Source organism: Oratosquilla oratoria, chromosome 37 (genome assembly GCF_046742065.1).
Source record: "Oratosquilla oratoria isolate Oo_2021 chromosome 37, ASM4674206v1, whole genome shotgun sequence".
NCBI lineage: Eukaryota > Metazoa > Arthropoda > Malacostraca > Stomatopoda > Squillidae > Oratosquilla > Oratosquilla oratoria.
The window spans coordinates 35,312,568-35,334,590 of NC_134813.1; the positions used below are offsets into that span (position 1 = coordinate 35,312,568).

Here is a 22,023-nt window from a genome sequence, read left to right on the forward strand (position 1 = left end):
CATATCACCTATGCCTAATCTGCACATGCATACTTCTGACATATAACTGCTACACTTTGCCTTGATTCAGTTTTACTAATTTCCCACCAATGTACCTTCTATGGCATCATAAATAGTGATGCATTTCATGCCAGAGAATTCGACAGCACTTCTATCAACAGCTCTCTAATTGGGAGCATTAGTAGGGACGAGGGCAGTGACCTTGCTCACGTGCTAACACTAATCCCCAAAGTTTCTCTCAGCAAGCCCCCGTGTGGCAATCCTCCCCATTCACACAGCTCTCTCTGACATCAGTTAAACTCCCCCTGGCTGTGAATTCTGAAGAGTATCCCTTTCATCTTCACAAAGGGTTGTCTTTTGCAGAAATAACCTAATGAGTGGGATCAACATTTGGGAAGTACGCCACATGCCCATAGAGTTGACATTCATGGATTATACTAGCAACAGGTCTTGACAGAATTTTATGGAGACAATGCTGGTTTGATATACAAGTCATTCCAGTAATACCCCATGATTCCCTAGCACTTGGTACCAAAGATATCAAGGCACCTCTTCAAGTCAGCAGGCTCCTTGTCTCACAGCTGTACAGCAAGACATGGAACACAAAGAACTTGAAGATTTGGATCTTGGTCTTCTTGCATATCAATAATACCATATATAGGGATTTCTTGATTTATGTGTGTTTAGAATATGTGTGTTTAGATTATTCAAAATAACACAATGTAAAAAATTACCCAGGGCAGTGGACAAGATGCAGGGATGACCCGTCATCCAGGAGGTGCCAAGATAAGAGGGAGGGAAGAGGGTGGAGGGGAGTGGAGTGTATTAGGGATGGAATGGGTGGGAATGGTTTTTATGCCCCCCCTTTTTTTTTTGGCTACCTCCCTTGTAAGGTGGAAAAAGCCTTTGGTATATGTATGTAAAAAATCAAGCAAGTAATAGTAAAACTTAACTGTTCACTTTATGCAATATTTACATTACACAATCCCTTCAGGAATGTATCCCTCACATAAATCGAGAAGTCCCTCTACTCTGATTTAGAGCCATAAACATTATGGGCACTATAATTCCTTCTAAAAATTCCTCATATGACCCATCAGTTATAAACTTCACTACCATGGTATGTGAAGTTTTCCAAGACCTCAATGTCCTTACCACATGCATGAACAAACTGACCTGTGTCATTAAAACCCCAAATGCTTCTATCTTTAAGAACAATATTCCACTAGTGCTGTATTAGCCATTGATACTAGCTTATTCTACAACATCCAAGATGCATACCACATTAGTAATTTTCCAACATAGCATCAACATATATAATTAAATGGAATAAAATCATTAAAATCAAATCCAATTTCTACTGCAGAGAACAGTGACCACAAGCTCTTGTTTTAACAATAAATTACATGCTACCCTCAAAGTTTGTCACCACCTCCATGCAAAAGCAAATTAAAACAATTTATGCAAACACCATCAGCCATACAATACTTTAGAAAATAAAAAAATAATAACAATAAGCAGTAAAAAAAAAACATCTATCCAGTGCCACAATACCCTTCCAGGTGTAATGGGTTAACCCCATCTGTATTAAGCAGCACTAATATTCTTATTTTGCATGCTGCAGGTTATTCTATTCAATGTTACAAAACCTCTTTGGTAGTAAAGGGGTTAGAAGTAACATTTATCATTTTCAAAACATTTTCTATTATTTGTATACATATACACCGATGACTGATCTCGATTTATGCTTCTTTATCATACCACTTCTTAACATTTCAAGACTAAATCAATTTTATATTGCTCTAATCCTGTAATATTTGAAATACTGACATTTCTGGCACCTAAAAGATATCAACACTGGTTGCTGCATTAGGTCTTGAGCCACATTGTATAACCTAAATAAAGAATTCAGCTCAATCTAATTTTGTAACTAATTACTGAACATTGGGTCTTGCAGAATATTCCTTTCAGACCTACAAGATTCTTTGCTGTGTTAAAAAAAATAACAATTCTCCTTAGGTTACTAAAATTTTAACTTTTAAAATCTAAAAACTAGTATTCTAATTGATAACTTCCTCCTTTATTAAATCTTTATTTTGCCAGAAATGAATTGCATGTTCTATTCTATTCATCACCATCAATTCAATTCAGTTATGGAAAACATGGAATAAGAGGATTACAAACTCTCAATCAACCCTTTCACTGGCTACAATTTTTTTTTTTTTTGGGCAAGTAAGGCAATTTTATTCAGTCAAGGGAAACTTTAATTACAGGTTCAATATTTGAATAAATCAAATTGATGGAGATACTATGCAACCAAAATTTAAAAGCACTGGTTGATGCAACAGTAACAACACCTACTGGTATTTCTCTTCTACTTCATTACAGTCTTGTATGTGCATCTTCATTTCTCTTCCATCACTGCACTGTCTGCCAACTAATATTTTAAACTTTCCACCTACTTTGTAAACTTTATATCATTTTTGTACCTAACAACTTATCAAAATTAGCTCCTTTTCATATTTAGTATTATGGCTACTTACATCAAATCTCCATCATCGTAGCATACTTAAGACTTTTTTTTTTCAAATGCCAACCAAATTCAGCTTAGGACTAAGCCCTGACAAAAACAGGATCAATTATTCAAGATTCCATTCTGAGCAAGTCCCATTGCACAGCTGAGCAAATACCAATTTAGTGCCTCCAGCGACAATATCTATTGTATTAAATCATACCAAAGATGTTAATATGAACCAATTTTCAGTTTTCATGTTTGATCATTAGAATGGGGGTGGTCACTGACCTACATTAACAATGTATGAACACCTATCAAACCTAATTGCAGCAAGGATGATTACCCATTTTTTTTTAAACTAATCCCATAAAATACATATCATAAATAAATCCAACCCTATCCTTATGATGGAATGGTGCCACTGCATGGTATAGTGCACCAGTTCTATTGTACCGAAATCTCCCTCTACATATGGCAATATTAGTACTAAATAAAAGTTGCGAAGAAAAAGTGTGATGAACTTAATTACTCTTTCAGTAATCAAATAAGTTGCCTTCCACAGCTTCAAATTACCCTTTACTGTACATTACATCCATTAGTACCAGTTAGCAAATATCCGAAAAACTTTTGAACCAATCATTTTCTTTGTGAATATGCACAAGAGGGTTAGAGGCAAAGTCAGCAGAGGTTTTTGGCATGCAGTTTTCTAAAATACTTCTATATGCTACTATATTTCCAACCCCCTGAAAACATATTTTTCTTTACATAAGGATCATCGTTCCTTGAATGAATCTAATTCCTCCTGCACTGTAGCTAAAAGGAATGGCCTTGAAATGGTAAATAAGAAGCTAATCTCAATCAATTACATATGATGTCCTGTAACCTGCTGCATTGGGTATATCATAGTGCATACAAACTTTCAAGTTTTATTGGGTACTATTATTCATACAAGATATCTAGCAATAACAATTATGCAAACAAAACATATTAAGCAGAGGCAAGAAGCAGTGAAGGAGAAATAATCTTGGCACTGTGTGACGTGAAGGGCACTTGACTCGTTTATCCAAACCAGGACTAATCCAAGGCTGCTGCAGTTGCCTCTGGCTCCTCTTGTGCCTCTTCTGTCAACCCTTCCTGACCAAAGACAACTTGCCACAGCACAATGAAAACCATATACATGGATAAGTCTTCCACAACACACTGAATTGCACTCATAATTTGGTTATATTTTGCAACAGTGGTTTGGGCCACCCCACTCAGGATCAAGGCTGTTCCGAGAAGGCTTCCACTTTTATTCGAGGGTAAGCTACTAATACACCAAAGCTTGTGAGCCATCCACACAGTGAAGGGTACAGTGAGGCTGTCTGATATAACACTCCCAATATTCAAGGTAAAGAGTAAACAGACAAAAAAGGCCAAAAATATCGGGGCAAGAGGATGGCAGATATGGGGGAGCATGGTCTCCATCCTGGCAGCTGGGTTAACCATCTCCCCTGGAGCAAAGCGGCTTGAGTTTTCAAGGATGGCATTTATATCACTCATTGGTTCATTGAGGTCAAGGGGAGATTCTGAGCTATTATGAGAATACACGGAGTTATACACACTGTTAGTGTGAATGTGATTCCTTAGATGTGTCCTATTTTTAACACTAGAATTGTGAGTAGGTGAGAGATTAGGAAGTGGAGGGTCATTTTCATCTTCAATGTTATGGTTTAATACACTTTCTACAGGAGTGGCAGGAATTGCGTTGATATCATTAAATTCTTGATTATCAAAGAGAACTGGTGATGGTGTTGAACTATCTGTTCTTTCAGTTGGTGAAGTCTCCAGTATTTCTGGATCACCAAAGATCTCTCTGGTACTATTGTTGATCTTCTGACTGTTGCATCCTCTGGAGTTAGGCATTTCAAGGACTGGTTTTTCGCCATCTGGTAAAAAGTAAGTGATATAAATGAAACAAATGTCATGTTTGACATAAATAATAATTGCTGCCTAAAGTTTCACCATCTCAAAAACCACAGCAACAATCCTCAGATCCTTCAATAAATCTCTGGAAAGAAATGTTGGATTGATGTTTGTTGTATTAGTATGATATGGACCAATGACACATACCTGCTTGTGGTGGTCTAGCAAGATGGAAAGCATGGCTGCCCTTCTTCAAAACCCATCTACCCTGTCACTACCATAAAGATGTGCAGCCCTAATGGGCTGACACTCCATCTCCAGACTGAGCCCAGGATCTCTCATTAATTTCTATTGTATTTCTTATGCCTCTTCTCACATGTAGAGCAGATATCCAGCAACTTCTCCCCTCCTTCTACTACTTTCAGCCAGTGACATAATCCCACATGAATACAGCACACAAAAAAATCTAGTTTCTTCCCAGAGGGATGGAAACTTGAGACAAGAATTATCATTACACGTATCATTATTTGTGACACCATTTCTGGCACCAGCTTATTGTAGTAAGGAAGTAGTCACCATTTGTCAGTTCTCCTTATGCCCAATCCAAAAACAGTATCAACCCCTTAGAGTTGCAGTTACAGTTGGTGGCAAGGGAGTTGACAGGTTTTCAAGAAGGGGACCAATAATATTATGATTCCCTCTACAAGACCACTTGCAAGTACCTATCACTGGTTTCATGCCAAGCTTATATTTGAAACAACCATTATCCATTATGTGCAAACCTGAACAATAAAATGGATATCCACCAAATATTTCCAAAAACTATTTTCTACATCATGAAAAGTAATTCTATCAAATGATGTAGTTTTTTGTTTTGTTTTGTTAGCACTTCAAGCTTTAAAATCTTAAGAGTACTAGTAAGACTTCCTCTGCTGACATATGTAGCACCCATGAATTCCCCAAAAGAATTGAAGATCAATGAGGATAAAGGCTACCTTCTAGAATAGGTGTTCAACTTAGATGATAAAGGTCTGTTCTAGATGCCCAGCAGGATCTACTTCCAGAAGATAAAAATAAATAAATAAATACATATATACATACACAAATTCAAAAGCAAACTAGATGTAGTGAGATACAAAAATGGGTCAACACGAGCATAGCTCCAGTCCCGTAAAATACAACTAGGTAAATACATACATATACCAAGGGCATTTACCAACTTAAAAGGGAGGTAGCCAAAGTCAAAGGCATAAATCCACTCCCACACATTTCATTCCCATATATTCCACTCCCATTCACCACCTCTCCCTCTCTTTTCTTGGTTTCTCATGGACGATGGGACATCCCTGCATCTCACCCACTGCCCTAGGTCAGAAGCAATGCAGCAAGGCTGCTTCATTTAATGAGTGACCCCCCTCTCTGTCCCCTCATGCAGGAAAAGAGAGGACAGGGAGAAATTCCTTCAAGCTGCATCAGAATATCATTCACACATACTCCCTAACCCCCCCTCCCCCACCACATGGATGGGAGTATGTGTGAATGATATTTTGTTGCAGCCCAAAGGGATTTCTCCCCATCTTCCCTTTTTCTGCATGACATGGAAAAGGGGTGTCAGCTATTAAATGAAGAAGCCCTGCTGTGGATGTGCTGTGTCTTGCTGCATTGCTGCTAGCCCACGGCAGTGGATGGGATGCAGGGATGACCCATCATCCAGGAGAAGCCAAAAAATGAGAGAGGGAGGGGTGGTAATTGGAAGCAGAGTATGTGGGGATGAAATAAATAAACAAATAAATTAAATAAATAAAAAACAAAATGAAAAATAAATAATAATAATAATGCAAAATTGAAGGCTATAGTTATCCCTTGAGTACAGACCTCTGGCACTGTGATACTCTCTTGACTCCTATCCACTGGTTTTGGCAGGGGATTTTTATGACCTGATGCCCTTCCTGATGCCAGCCCTCCCCATTTATCCGGGCTTGGGACTGGCACGGGGCATGTGACAGACCAAAACCAGTGGAAACAACTAGTGAGGAATGGCGACCCAATATGAAAATGGGAAACATCAACAGGAAAAGAAGAAGAAGAAGACAACAGACCTCAGGCACTGGAGATGAAAAATCTGATCTACCTACCTGTGCACATGTACAATACGGCCCGACCTTATAGGAATGGAATGGCTTGAGACTTTGTCACAGATCCCTTGAGTTATTCGAGATCAGCAAGCTATTCTTCAAGGTCCTGCTGACAATCAACAATGCCAAAGACCACCTACAATCCCTCATCGATCTACCTACCTGTGCACATGTACAATACGGCCCGACCTTATAGGAATGGAATGGCTTGAGACTTTGTCACAGATGCCTTGAGTTATTCGAGATCAGCAAGCTATTCTTCAAGGTCCTGCTGACAATCAACAATGCCAAAGACCACCTACAATCCCTCATCAACATTAATGAAAATGTTCAGGTTTTACTTTCACACAATATGACCTTGATCCTTCAGCCCCTCACCTATGGAATAACAACTGTATCTAGGCTAGCCTACACTCACTTGACCTTTGCCAGTATCCATGCTGTCATCAACAATGACCCCAATGTTGAACTTGTCAAATATTGAAAGTAATTAAAAATTTCAAACTAAATCACTTACACTGATGAATAAAGCCAAACTCTTAAATGCTAAGCTGTGAATGCCTGCTGGAAGACTCAGAGACCAGAAGTTGTGAACAATTTCAAGGGTTTCTTTGAGGTATGAAAGATCACTGGTTTGGCCAGGTGTGTTAAAGGCAAGGTTCTGACATGCTGGAGAAGGATGTTGAAGAATACTTTGACAAGCACTGGCAGCAGCTGACAGATAACATCCTTTAGAGGTTTGTCAGGACTTCTGAGGCTGAAGAAAACAATTACAATGATGCCAATGAGGAGGGAAAAGTGAAAACCTCATAGACCCTGGATTCCTTAGCCCATTTTTTTAGGAGATACAATTGTATAATCTATTTTGTAGCCATTGTTACAAAAGTAGATGATGAAAGGATGAACATGAAAGAAACTACTGGAAGATGTTAAGACATGTGTGTATGTGTGTGTTTTGACCAAGGGTTCCCAAACTGCGGGTCCTGACCCCTAAAAGGGTCATGAGCCTTTTTCTGGGGGTCATGGAGAGTATAACTGTATGTACATTCAGCTAGAGACCCACATACTGATTTGCTTGTATAAAAAAAGTAAGCACATCCTTCTCATTAAAATGTATAATTAAATCAATCTTTTTAATAAACAATAATAATAAAAAATTATTGCTCTCTGCTGTGATTAATCTTTTAAATTTTAAGATAATGTATCAGCGATATAAAAAATTGGTACGCTTTCAGAGGGCTTATAAAGGTGGGGGTCATGGTATGTTTGGTACTACTGAAAGGGGTCACATACTGGAAAAGTTTGGGAAACGCTGGTTTCAACTGAAAGAATGGCGAGTTATTTCTACAGTGGATAGTCTACTATTCTCATTCCAAATTGATGCACACAGTACAGGTGTCTGATGAACCCTTGAGAGGCAGATGAGTCAAACAGTATGAGAAATTGAGATAGTAGGGGAGTTCTTGATATGAAAGACACCACTAACTCATCCCAAGGGTACTGTGGTTGCCAGTGCTGATGTAAAGGTGATCAAGAGAATGTATAGTATATCAAGGGCTGTGAATGAGGCAGGGAAGTATGCCTAGCACTCAAAATCAAGTTCATTCTATATGAGGGTTTGGTGGAGATTCTAATAGGAACATCTATCAGGTCCTCTACTCATGCAAAACCATAATATCAGGTCACAGGTTCAAGGCATTTTTTTTTATACAAGGTATCCAAGAGGTACATGTCCAGGATAAGGCCTAGAAACTGAACCTGTTTAACAACTGGGAGGAATGTTGCCTAGATGTATGAAGCAATACCTTTTCTAACCTGGATTCCCTCCAAGGCCTGAGTACATCAGGCATTCTGGCACTGCTAACAATCCTAGGGGCAGGGCATCTTTAACCTATTCTCTGAATATCTGTGCTTCAGTTCATACATTCATTCAGTAGATGCATGCCACATTTGGACTCATGTCTAAAATATAAATATATTACATTCAACTTCCAGTATAGGAAAGGAGTCTATAATATTTATCATGGCTTTCAAATACCTGATAATCATGCAAAATATGTTCTCCAACTAACTAAACCTTATCAAAGAAATAGTATAATCTTTACATCTAAATCCTTACATAACTTATAGCATCTGACAAATAATACTAAAAATCTTTACAAGTCTATAGTTCCCATCTTTCAACCTGACAGAATCTGTGTCTTTTGCTATAAAGGGGCCTTATCTCAACTGAATAAAACTGCCTGATAACAGCAGCAAGAATAAACACTGAGGTATGTTACTGCATGAGAGGATAGAGATGGGGGTAGTCAATTTAATGAAGCAGCCTTGCTGTGGATGTGCTGTCTCTTGCTGCAATACTTCTGACCCAAGGCAGTGGGCGAAATACTGGCATGACTCATCATCCAGGAGGAGCAAAGATGAGAGGGAGAGGTGGTGAATGGAGGTGGAGTGGGTGGGAGTGGAATTATGTATTTTGACTTTGGCATATATATATATATATACACATACATACACAATGTAAGTATGCAAGTTAATCTTTTCTGCTGAAAAGGGGATTTTCCTCAGCTGAATAAAAAACACACAACAACAGCTGACATAATACTGGTCAATGACAGTGTCCCCCTGATCCCATTTACTAAATTCCTGCAACCCTAAAGTAAATGAACCCTAACGGTCCATTCCAGAGATCTCTATGAAAGTTTGCTATGCTGTTTATTATAGAGAGTGTATGAGTATGTGAGTAGCACAGTCAATTCCCTCACCCAAAGAGCCAACACTTGGTCTTCAGACTGAGCCCAAGATCACTCTCCATTGGTTTCCACTATATTTTTTCCACCTTTTCACACATGGAAAGGTGACAGCCAATGACTACTCCCTTCCTACTAATACAAGCTGCCAACAGAAAATCATAAAGTAAAATGATTCCACATGTTGCTGATAAACCAAATGAAGAGACTCCATACAGTGGAACATCCAAAGTTAGAGGACGGATGAAAAAGGGGTGACTCTATAGCTATATTTTCCTAATTGTAGTATACAGGAGTGGAACAGCAGTCATTGGATCCTGTCTCTTATTCCCTATGTCTCCCTTTATCATACCTAGACTCAATTCATGAACAGTTCTGACTATCTATATTCTTGATTTCAAATCTTCATATTTAGATTTGAACAAATGTATTGTTTGAGCTTGGGCTATATCACTGTACTTCTTCACATCCTTTTGACATGGGATGTTTAGAGCCATAAGGTGTGGACATGAGTGACAAAGAAGACATCTTATTGTGGGATCAGCAATGAGCCTGAGGACATGGGATGAGATTAAAAGGATTTTATGTTTGAAAAGCATTAATAATATAGTTTTCTGTATACACATTATATTCATGCATCCAAACCTACACCCATCCCACAATTATCCAAAACACCCCTACACTGTCCCTCCTGTCTTAGCTCTCTGCATATGAAGTGCCACCCCAATCCCCCACCATACTGCTCTAGCCAGAAGTAATGAAGCAAGACACAACACCTTCACATTAGGGTCCAACATCCAATGCTGATTTAACCCTATAAGAACACACAAGACAAAATCCATTTAGGTTCTCTTTATCTAGCTGTATTAATACAGTCAGATCAGCTGTATTATACTGGGGATAGGGTAAGTGGAGAATGACTGTATGGATGATACTCTGAAGCAGCTGAAAGGGATTTCTCCCCGTCTTCTCTATTTTCTGCATGAGGGGATGGAAAGGGGGGGGGGGTCATCAATTAAGTGAAGTGGCATTGCTGTGGATGTGCTGAGTCCTGCTGCATTGCTTTTGACCAAGGTAGTGGGCTAGAGACAGGGATGGCCTTTCAACCACAAAGAGATAAGATAAGCGGGTTACAAGGATGGTGAATAGGAGTGGAATGGTAGGGAGTGGGTGCATGCCTTCAACCTAGCTACCTCCCTTATAAGGGGGAAAAAGCCCTTGATATACAGATATAGCATTATACAGGATAAGAAATATGCTCATAGGGTCCTATATCTAAATTCCCATTAGTCAAATGTGACCTTAAATTCTCCCATCCTATGTGAGTATACTATTCCTTCATCCTAATTACCCAATAAATCAATATTTCTATTCTAGGTCATCTGTCCTAAATGAAGTTGATTTGAGGTTCATACCTACTGGAACTTTATATGAAATTTATAGTACATCGACATTTATTTGAAACCTAGGTTGTCAGGATATTAATCAATTCTTCTACCCTGATAAAACCCAATACCAAGCCTGTCTATAAAAAATAAAGGAGGAATATGGCAACATTTGTTCACCCTCATATATCAAAGTATATCCTCTTATGAATGGTAAGCAAGCTTCTCTGGTGGTGCTTCATCCTAAGCCCCTAGGATATGTTTGTGTTAGTGTGTGACAAGTGTAAACAATACTAGAAGCCTCACTAGATAGGGGTTACAATACAGTGTTCAAACCAATGAAACTAGTCGCCTATCCCATTTCAAATTTCTTCTTTCTTGTTAGTTGAAGACAAAACAAAGGAACTAGCGTTGAACATTTTTAAAGTTTTCTTGAGAATTCATAATTAAGCTTATACATTAACATCTTTAGACAACAGAATATTACAACAACACTAAAATGCTCACAGCCTACAAGAAAAATCCTATGAAATAAAACTGTTGCCTTGAGTTTAACTGACTAGAAACTTACAGCACAATAATGAGAAATGGTCCTTGGGCCCTCCCACATGCTTTTCCACAAAGAAATACTGGACTATTCTCTGTGTTATATTAATGTAGATCGGTTTCTTTGTCAGTGGCTAGGAAGAGGAGGAGAGCAGTTGTCAAAATTCAACTCTCCTTATATGAAATGGTAGAAAAAAAAGTCAATATTGATAGGGATCTTGGATTTGGTCCCAAGACTTTGAGTTCACATCTACAGATACATGCATGGTGGTTAACAAGTTCTGAAGATGGGCAGCGAGAAGATAATTTTTATCATCCATCTCTCCAGACCACCACATGAAAGACATCATTGAACATTGTACCTATAGTACCAAAAAATAGTCAGGCAATATTCATCAATACTAATCTTCAAATTCATTACAAGTCTTTAGAAAACCATTCTTAATCATATGTTGTACTTATTTTATGTTCTGAAAATGAATGACTGCCCAGCTATGGTCCAACAGAAAGGCTACGTAAAGGAAGTAAAGGAAAATATGATCATTTCAGCCTCAGGAGCACCTCAGCTATTGTTCAATCAAGGCCACACACCAAGGATACATTAATATGAACACACTGCTTAATGTGATCTGTGAATAATTGTCTGTTGGGGAGATGGGATAAGGCAGACGATGGGGGTGAGTGTGGGGTGGCTGTTTATGGACGACAGTGGGTGGGAGATTAGGGGTCAGGGAATGGTTATGTGTGAATGTTATTTTGATGCAGCTCAGAGAGATTTCTCCCAGTCTTCAATCTTTCTGCATGGGGGATGGAGAGAGGGGGGTCACTGATTAAGTAAAGCAGCCTTGCTGTGGATGTGCTGTGTCATGATGCATTGCTTTTGACCCAAGTCAATGGGCAAGATGCAGGGATGACCCGTCATCCATGAAGAGCCCAGATGAGAGAGAGGGAGGGGTGGTGGATGGGAGTGGAATGGGTAGGGATGAAATGGATGAGAGTGGAATGGGTGGGGATGAAATGGATGGGAGTGGAATGGGTGAGAATGAAATGGATGGGAGTGGAATGGGTGGGGATGAAATGGATGGGAGTGGAATGGGTGGGGATGAAATGGATGGGAGTGGAATGGGTGGGGATGAAATGGATGGGAGTGGAATGGGTGGGGATGAAATGGATGGGAGTGGAATGGGTGGGGGTGGAATGGGTGGGGATGAAATGGGTAGGGATGAAATGGATGGAAGTGGAATGGGTGGGGATGAAATGGATGGGAGTGGAATGGGTGGGAATGAAATGGATGGGAGTGGAATGAGTGGGAATGAAATGGATGGGAGTGGAATGGGTGGGGATGAAATGGATGGGAGTGGAATGGGTGGGGATGAAATGGATGATCATAGAATTATGCCTTTTGACTTTGGCTACCTCCCTGGTAAGGAGGAAAACGCCCTTGGTATGTATGTGAATAATTTATGAAACTGACAAGTTTCTACTTTTCATCACCAGCTTGATAATATCAATGTTCAAATAGTAGTACACACTTGTCCTAAATATAGGCATTGTAACAAATATACTAAGTTTGATGCATAACACTGAGAACTTTCAAACCTTTTTCACTCAATCAACCCTTTAGCCTAGGCTTCTTCTACAGAAGACTTACAGACCCCAGGTTACCCTTTTCACAATTTTATTATTCTACTTCATGATTATCTGTAGTTATAAATACAATTATATAATTTTCCTCATCAAATGTAATGGAACTAATGAGGTCTACTAATTTTTTGGTCAAATTCCATAATCATGCAAACATGGATATTTAACATGAGAATTACATTGTCCAATAGCACCTAACCTAATATAACCTAACATAACCTTTCCAAAGAAAAAGTCTATCAATGGCAAAAAAGAAAGAAAATAAAAATGAGTTTGCATAATACTGGAATAGAACCCATTTTTGGTCCTGAAAGAGGTATGCCAATGAGAATCATTTCTTTCCTCCCCCTTTTCTAAACCAATCCACTTTTTAGGATCCATGCCCTTGCCAGGTAGGAATAGGGTTAGTAGTTATTTCAGATTAAGCAGAATGCTTAGTAAGACTTGAACTTGATCCCTGGGACAATGATATACATAGATATATATGTTACAAAGTATGACTTATAGGCTCCCTTGATTTGGTGTTTGTAAAAAAAAAAAGAAAAAAGCCTAAAAATCTATCCAAAAGTTAAGTACCAGCAGTTACAAGGTAACAAGGTCCAAATTTTGCCAGTTATGAGTTACCCCCTTAAAAAGCCAGAAGTTCAGGTATCTTAACTGCTTATAAAATTATATCAAAACAAATCAATTTCATATAGAACAAGTTTTCAAACAAGTACAGTCCAGCCTGAACTGAAGGACAATTTCAATTTGTAACATTAATCATTAATGTTACAAATTGAAATTGTCCTTCAGTTCAGGCTTTTGTTCAATGCTTTTCTGTTATCTTTATGTTGAGACATTAATTTAATGTCTCAACATAAAGATAACAGAAAAAGCATTGATTATGTGTGGCATCTACATATATTACACTAAACATAGTCTATTTTCTGAATTTGGAATTGAATTTGCATGATTCAAATCCACTAGAACTAGATGACGTTAAACTGGAACGAAATGAATTGTCACAACTAAGTTTACTACGTCATGACTGGTAATCAGTTGGCATAAACAAATGTCTCATACCTGTACACCTAGATTGTGAAAATACCAAACCCCAGATAACTTTTCCAGGTAAATCCAAAAAATATATATATCACAATATTTTACCACGTCATTATCACACCATTTCAAAACGAAACACTTAGTAACCAAACTACAAGCAGTAAGAGAAAAATACATGGTCATATGAGCTAGATCTACGAGTGCTAAAGATGACCAGTCTTGAGTCTGTGTCTCTTCTGGTTTACAGTAGTTAATGATTTCACTACTTAGTGATAGTTATGTTATTCACCTTGATTAGTCTTATTGATTCCGAGGATCTTTTTGGCTCTTTCGTCGGCATTTGCCAATATTTTTTGTCTCCTGAGTTCTCGACGTCTCCTATATGCTGCGTCTGCCATGTTTACAGTTCTAATACAAACTTCGTAGATGCGCTTCTTTTTCACCGTTTTTACGTGGTCGCCAATTTCACATGTGCAGTCACTTGGCAATTATCGTCATGGCATATTATAATAGACTACCACAATTTTGCATATTTGAAATAATTGAATTTATTCAGTGATGTTATAGCTATATGATACATTATTTTGTTTATACAATTTAACAAAAGGGTTTTATTTGTACAGTAAAAAAAATTCATCAGGGATACTGATGTATGGTGCTTATTGCAAAAATTGCAAAGGTTCTACTATACTTACGGTATAGAGTTTTACGTATTGTCATTGTTACATCGACGTTTGTGTAAAGGTTCTGTATTGTAAACTCCACAAGCTAACAAAACTGAATATGTAGGCTAATTCTGCCTAAAGATTTCCCTTATACAAGAAAAGAAAATATTTATTTGCGAGCGATATTTCTCTTTAACATTTGGTCTGCCATGAGCTCTGAAAGCATTGTTGTAAGGAATTATTACGAAGAGATCTGTATGAGAAAAAATAATAACACTGTATAACAATGAAAAAAAACGGAAATGAGACTATCCTTTTCTAGAGTTATTTTTTGCGTAGATCACGAATATAACATCCGTTTCTTTCTGTGACCTTCCAGTTCTTCGTAAATAGCAGTGCCCGCAATGTCTATCTGAACGGTATTTTTTGTTGCTTTTACCATTTATATAATTTTTCACATAGCTATGTGTTTTTTTTTCTTAACAGGATACAGAGTTAAGATGCCTAGAGAATGCAAGAATTCGCCAGACAAGTTTTGTTATATATGTGGATCAGTTACATTAAGGCAATACAAGAGACAGTTGACTCAACGTGTAAAGAAACTTTATGAGCTGTACTTTGGATGTAAAGTGGGTGACCAGGACAAAAGCTGGGCACCTCACATATGTTGTGTCAGGTGTACAAGTTCCCTTTCTGCCTGGGTGAAAGGCAAAGGGACTGGCCTCATGTTTGGCGTACCAATGGTCTGGAGGGAGCCAAAGGACCACTCAACAGATTGCTACTTCTGCTTAACGGATATTAAAGGTGGGTGTTCAGTGTTTATTTTTTACTGTTTTTATATATATTTTCAAGAGATGTATCAATAAAAAAGATCGAAATACATAATAAGTTGCACTTCCACTATTTTTGCACATGATCACAACCAATAGTATCCATTTTTAGTCTGATTTTATTTTATTTTCCTGCAGGTCGCAACAGAAAAGGCAAGAAATCTATCGTGTATCCAGATCTTCAGTCTGCTATTCGCCCAGTTCTACATTCAAGTGATATTCCTGTACCACAGCCGCCCTCTGAACTACCAAGCGATGACACGAGCAACTCAGACGATTCAGAATCTCAAGATGCAACGTATACGACACAACTTGAATCTGATAAGAAACCACACCTCATCACCCAACCAGAACTCAATGATCTAGTTCGTGATCTAACACTTACTAAGCAACAGAGTGAACTCCTGGCCTCACGTTTGCAACAATGGCACCTGTTGGATGAAGAAGAGGAAGATTAAAGAGGGTATATTTGTAGGCCCTCAGATTCGCAAGCTTATAAATGATGAGGACTTTGAGGCGACAATGGATGAACCTGAGCTAGCGGCCTGGCATGCATTCAAAGATGTATGCAAAGGGCTTCTGGGAAAGCACCAAGAGTCCCAGCGAGAGCGTAAAGTGGAGAGGCTAATCAAATGCTACCAAGATCTCGGATGCAATATGTCACTGAAGATACACTTTCTTCATTCTCATCTGTCCTTCTTCCCAGAGAATGCAGCAGATGTGAGTGATGAACATGGAGAGAGGTTCCATCAAGATATAGCGTCAATGGAAAACAGGTACAAGGGAAACTGGAGCCCTGCTATGCTGGCTGACTTCTGTTGGAACCTGAAGCGTGACACGCCTGAGACGTCTTATAAAAGAAGAAGTAAATAATAGATTGTAGGTTAATACATCATATAAAGCTAACAAACATGCCGATTCATTATATATTAATTAAATAAATACAATGAAGACATTTAATCTGACTTTGGGAGCAAAATACATTTATGGAACCTTGGAAATCTCTCTTAATTGCATAATTATTAAAACAGCGATTTACAAAAAATTGTGACGTGGCATGAAATTTTTGTTATCAAATTTGAATTCAGCACACTGAACTTCATAATAAAACGCACATGAGAACTATGTTTTCTTCTTAATCCTGAAATCTGTTGTACAGTGTAATTAGTATGCAATCGTTTTATCATTCACAAAAGGAAAACAACTTATAACTCGGAGATCTATTCATCTCCTGGTAAGGTATCAATCATCTGTCGTAACTAGTAGTTCAACCAAAGTAATATAGCCTATGTATACAATATACATTCTTAAATATCATCCCCTTGTTTAGTTCCTATCCTAGAGTTGACACCTTGACGTGGTGGATAGGTTTGAGAATGATTACAAAAGCTATGTCGATAGAGAAGAAATCTCTGCAGGGTCACCCATATCGAACAGGTTTTGTAAGAAAGATCAGACAAAGCAGCTCAAACACACAGTCGCAGGACCCTGATGGCAAACAGGGAAATTCCTCATAGATATATGGGGTACCGTTATAATGACGGCGTGGACCATTGGGCACTCTGTAGATATAGGGCTTCACCGAATATAATAAGGCGACACCATAGAAATATCTCACCAGAAACCAGTTGGCACGGAGGTGAGATTACTGAAAAAAAAAAATCATAACAACTATGAACAATACAAACAAAACAAAATCGGGCGTTCTTATTGGATCATCGTCTCCTAAAGGTCCAACCGCATTGCCTCGTGTGCTTACGGGCAGTGTGCCACTGAATGTGAGTAACCACTGTCCAAGCAGATCCAAGTCCTGGGCATTAAGCAACATGAAGAAAATGAAGATCTACACTTACACCGTAAGACGTCTCTCAGAAGACCACAGGCTGGAGAGAACTAGACAACATCAAGTGGGACATTGTAGGACTGAGCGAAGTCCGAAGAACGGAAGAAAAGCTGATACAATTACAAGATGGTCACCACCTGTTCTACTATAGAGGTAAGGACAAAGAAAGATCCAGTGGAGTAGGATTCTTGATAAACCGAAAGGTTGCTGGTAACGTAGTCAAATCCAGTAGTTTATCGGACAGGGTAGCTTGGATTGTGATTAGGCTGTGCAAAAGATACACTCTAAAAATATGTCAGGTTTATGCACCAACTATGAAACGAGGAAAAACACCTGGGGAAGATGGTGTATCAATAGATCTATTGAAAGACGCAGGTAAATTAGTCCATATCAGATTAGCTCAGTTGTACACCTAGTGCTTACGTCAAGAAAGCGTTCCTGATGCGTGGTGCAATGCAATAGTGATTTTGCTTCATAAAAAAGGAGACCAGAAGGACCTTAGTAACTATCGATCGATTAGCTTGCTATCAAATGTATATAAAGTATTCTCCAAGATCCTTACAAATAGACTAAGTCAAGTTTTAGATGGAAACCAACCGAGAGAACAGGCAGGCTTTAGGAGCGGATATTCGACTCTAGACCATTTGCAGGCGATAAACCAACTAATCGAGAAAACGACAGAATACAATATACCTCTATGTTTAGCTTTTGTAGATTACGAGAAGGCCTTTGACTCGATAGAACAAATAGCAATACTAAACTCGCTGCGCAAACAGGGTACAAACGAACAGATCATAAGAGTTTTAGAAAAGATTTATGCGAAAGGTACCGTTATAATTTAACTACATAAACATACAGAAAAGATCAAGATCGAGAAAGGAGTATGGCAAGGCGATACAATTTCACCCAAATCATTTACAGCTTGTATGGAAGATATTTTCAGAAGGTTGAGTTGGGAAAAGAAGGTTTGAAGATTAATGGCGAATATTTGAACTACCTAAGATTTGCGGATGACATTATTCTTATTTCAGAAAGAGCAGAAGATTTGCAAGATATGCTGAGCGATCTAAACAAAGAAAGTCTCAAAGTAGGTTGAAAAATGAATAAGAGTAAAACCAAAGTAATGTTCAACACGAAAGTTCAAAGCAAAGAGATTGTAATTGATGATGAGAGTCTTGAAGAGGTTGAAGAGTATAATTATTTAGGCCAGATGGTGAAGGTGACGAAAAATCATGATAATGAAATAAAAAGAAGCATTGCAATTGGTTGGAAAGTGTTTGGTAAGTATAATAAAATCCTGAGAGGCTCTCTACCTTTATGTTTGAAACGTAAAGTTTGCAATCAATGCATTCTACCAGCAATAATTTACGGGTGTGAGACTTGGAAGCTGACGAGGGCGGTGGGAACAAAGCTAAGGACTGCACAGAGGAGAATGGAGAGATCAGTGATGGGAATAACACTGAGAGACCGAAAGAGAGCAAGTTGGGTGAGAGAGCAGGCTAGAGTGAAAGATATTGTGGAGGCAGTAAAAGAGAGGAAGTGGAATTGGGCAGGTAAGTTATTGCGAATGACTGGTGAGCGATGGAGCAAGTGTGTTACTGAGTGGACGCCGCAAGAGAGGAAGTGTGGAAGAGGGAGACCAGACAGAAGGTGGAGAGGCGAGATCGAGAAGTTTGCAGGAATGACGTGGCAGAGGATGGCACGGTCGTGTGAATCATGGAATGCTATGATGGAGGCCTTTGTTCAGCAGTGGACTCAGGATGGCTGATTTGATTGATTGATTGATTGATTCTTTATTAGTTTACATATTCTATACGTCTTAGTTTGCTTACATATTCCTTCTTAAAAAAAGTATATATAGTTGCCAATGAATCTCACAAGCATACAAAAAACGTCTATTAAGTGGTAAGGGTCGGGGGAATCTAAGAGAGAGAAAATCCTAGAAGGAAAATCAGGAGAGAACAGAGGGGGACAAAACCCGTCGTTTAGCTTTTATTCGATGAGAGGATTTTCATTTTTTTTTTGTATATATATATATAGAGAGAGAGAGAGGAACAGTTTACGAATGTCGTCTCATATACGCACGACCACCACACACACGCACACACCACACCTCTCATATTAGCACCTCTTGGTTGAAGGATAGCCCCTGCTCGTGTCAAGTGTAATGTTACAAGAAACAGCACCTCCACAGCATAGCCCGACAGCCCACCGCTTAAAAAAATGAACAGACAAGACCTTCCTCTGTATGCATTTGCAACCATTCTCCATTCACTCCCACATTTTGCACTCCCACTTCCTTGTTTGGCAGACATTCCTCTCACATCTAATGCCCCCATCATCCGGTCCATCCTCCTCATTCTCGGTCTTACCTCTCAATTTCATTCTACCCACGACTGCTTTTCGAACCGTTTTTTTAGTTTTTCCTTACTCATTCTTATTTGTCCAGACCATCTGAGTAGGATACTCCTTGACCAACCCTATCTGCCAACTCCCTTTCCAGCCACGCTTTCCTCCACATCTCCTCATTTCTTAATCTAGCCAGCCTTGTAGACCTCAGCATACTTCTCAAACACATTTAGACTCTTCCTTTCTGCCTGTTTCAAAACCCAAGTCTCCGCCCCGCCCTCATATAACTTTCTCTTTGAGTTCATCAGTAGACAATTATTTCTTGTGACGTTTTTCATTTCCCCCAGACATTTACTTGACTCCATTACTTTATAACTCACCTCCAACCCCAATCCCCCCACCCACTGCCATATGCGACCCCAAAATATAAAAAATTCCAATTTTCTTCACCCTTTTATCCTTCAAACTCACATCGAGCCCGCCACCATCCCCACACCTTGTACATCTCATCACCTTAATTTGGCATACATTTACTTTCAGCTTTCACCTCTCACATGTCCTGCCAAACTCAGTCAATTGCCCCAATCTATCCTCAGACCCAGCTACAAGCAGTGTCACCCATAAACATCAACTTGCTCCCCTCCCATTTCCCTCCAGTGTTATTCATCAACTCCAAAACTCCTTCTTCGCCACCACATCCGTATATACATTGAACCATAATCGTTACAAAAATAAAATCAAAGCACTGGGAATGGGCAATAGCTGCGAAAGGACATCTTAAAACTATTCTCTGGGAAATTTATCCATTACAAATGCAAAGGAGAAAGATTAGGGAATGTTGATAAATAAAAATCTGTCACCTGACAGACACATTAGCAGGCTGTGAGAGAGACATACGGATTGCTGCAGGGAATTAATGTGGCTTTTCACTATATGGATGAAGAGATGATGAAAAAGACTCATAGAAACCCTGGTCTGTTCAAGACTAGCATATACGTCAGATGGTTCCCATACAGAGTGAAGTATATAAGCAAGATCGAGAGAATACAAAAGGCAGCAGCCAAACTAGTCCCCAGCCTGACAGATAAAACATATGAGGAAAACTAAAAGAATTGGATCTGCCAACACTGAAAGATCAAAGAGAAAAATGCGATAGGATTACAAAATTCAGATTGCTAATGGAATAGGCAACATTTTTAAAAGGTCACGAGAACAAATTAAGGGGGACTACATGTCTAAAGGATGTGAAAAATGCAGTTTCCTATATATGTATACCTAGGTCCTCGGGATAGCTTAGATGATATACCCCAAGTTGGAACAATACATGAGTTTAAGTATAAATATGACATTTGGAAATTAAGGATATAGACAAAGTTGGAACTGTACGTTATCTTGAGGTTAGGTATGATAAACTGCAGAGGAGACGGGGCCCAACGAGCGTTGCTCCTTTCCTGTATACACCGAATAAGTAAAATATATTAGGTAAATACACCCACCTACGCCCACCTTTACACACACACAGACACACACATACAAACATGTACACACACACACACACACGTGCGCGTGAGCAAACACACATAAACACACACACACACACACACACACACACACACACACACACACACACACACACACACACACAGTGTTTACAAGGAAGAACATGCAACCTAGAGATATAGAATGGGAGGAGAAAGTCCCCCCTATGAAAGAGATAGAAGTATCAAGGAATGAAATAATGAAACACTTGAGTAATCTCGATGTCAGAAAATCGCATGGACAAGATGAAATAGCAAACTGGGTTTTCAGAGAATGCAGGAATGAACTAACATACAAAATACATAGTCTAATAAACAGTTCATTGAAAGAAGGAAAAGTTCCAAAAGATTGGAAAAGAGCAAATATAGTACCAATATATAAAGGGGGAAACAAAGAAGACCCTACTAACTATAGACCGGTCTCTCTAACAAGTACGATAGGAAAGATTTGTGAGAGAATTATCAAAAGTAGATGGGTAAGGCATTTGAAAAAAAAAAACCGTACTAAATCCAAGGCAATTTGGATTCAGACAAGGGCGATCATGTGTCACATGCTTAATGTGTTTCTATTCAAGGCTAATAGATGTAATACAAGAAAGAAATGGATGAGTTGATTGTGCATTTCTAGACCTGAAAAAAAGCTTTTGATAAGGTGCCACATAGGAAGTTGCTTAAGAAATTAGAAACTGCAGGAGGAATACAGGACAAACTGCTGAAGTGGATGGAAGACTTTTTGCATGAAAGAAAAATGAGAGTAGTGATAAGAGACAAACACTCTAATTGGGATGAAGTGATTAATGGTGTTCCACAAGGAACAGTTCTGGCCCCAATAAAGTTTGCTATATATATCAATGATATGGATAAAGGAATTGAA

General features: G+C 38.8%; 1 protein-coding gene across 4 annotated transcripts in view; it reads right to left on the reverse strand.

Moving 5' to 3' along the window:
• Positions 1 to 3,427: 3,427 nt before the first annotated feature.
• LOC143019643 (uncharacterized) overlaps positions 3,428 to 22,023 on the reverse strand; it is a 29,525-nt gene continuing 10,929 nt past the window's right edge. Inside the window, exons 1-3 of one of the 4 annotated variants that reach the window (XM_076175480.1) lie at positions 14,214 to 14,323; positions 5,416 to 5,474; positions 3,428 to 4,443 (exon numbers count right to left, since the gene is read on the reverse strand). In XM_076175480.1, coding sequence (XP_076031595.1) covers positions 3,590 to 4,420 — 831 coding nt within the window. In that variant the 5' untranslated portion in view covers positions 4,421 to 4,443; positions 5,416 to 5,474; positions 14,214 to 14,323 and the 3' untranslated portion in view covers positions 3,428 to 3,589. Of the gene's footprint in view, positions 4,444 to 5,415; positions 5,478 to 14,213; positions 14,369 to 22,023 lie in introns of those variants that run through there. The other 3 variants (XM_076175481.1, XM_076175478.1, XM_076175479.1) reach the window with 3 other exon arrangements.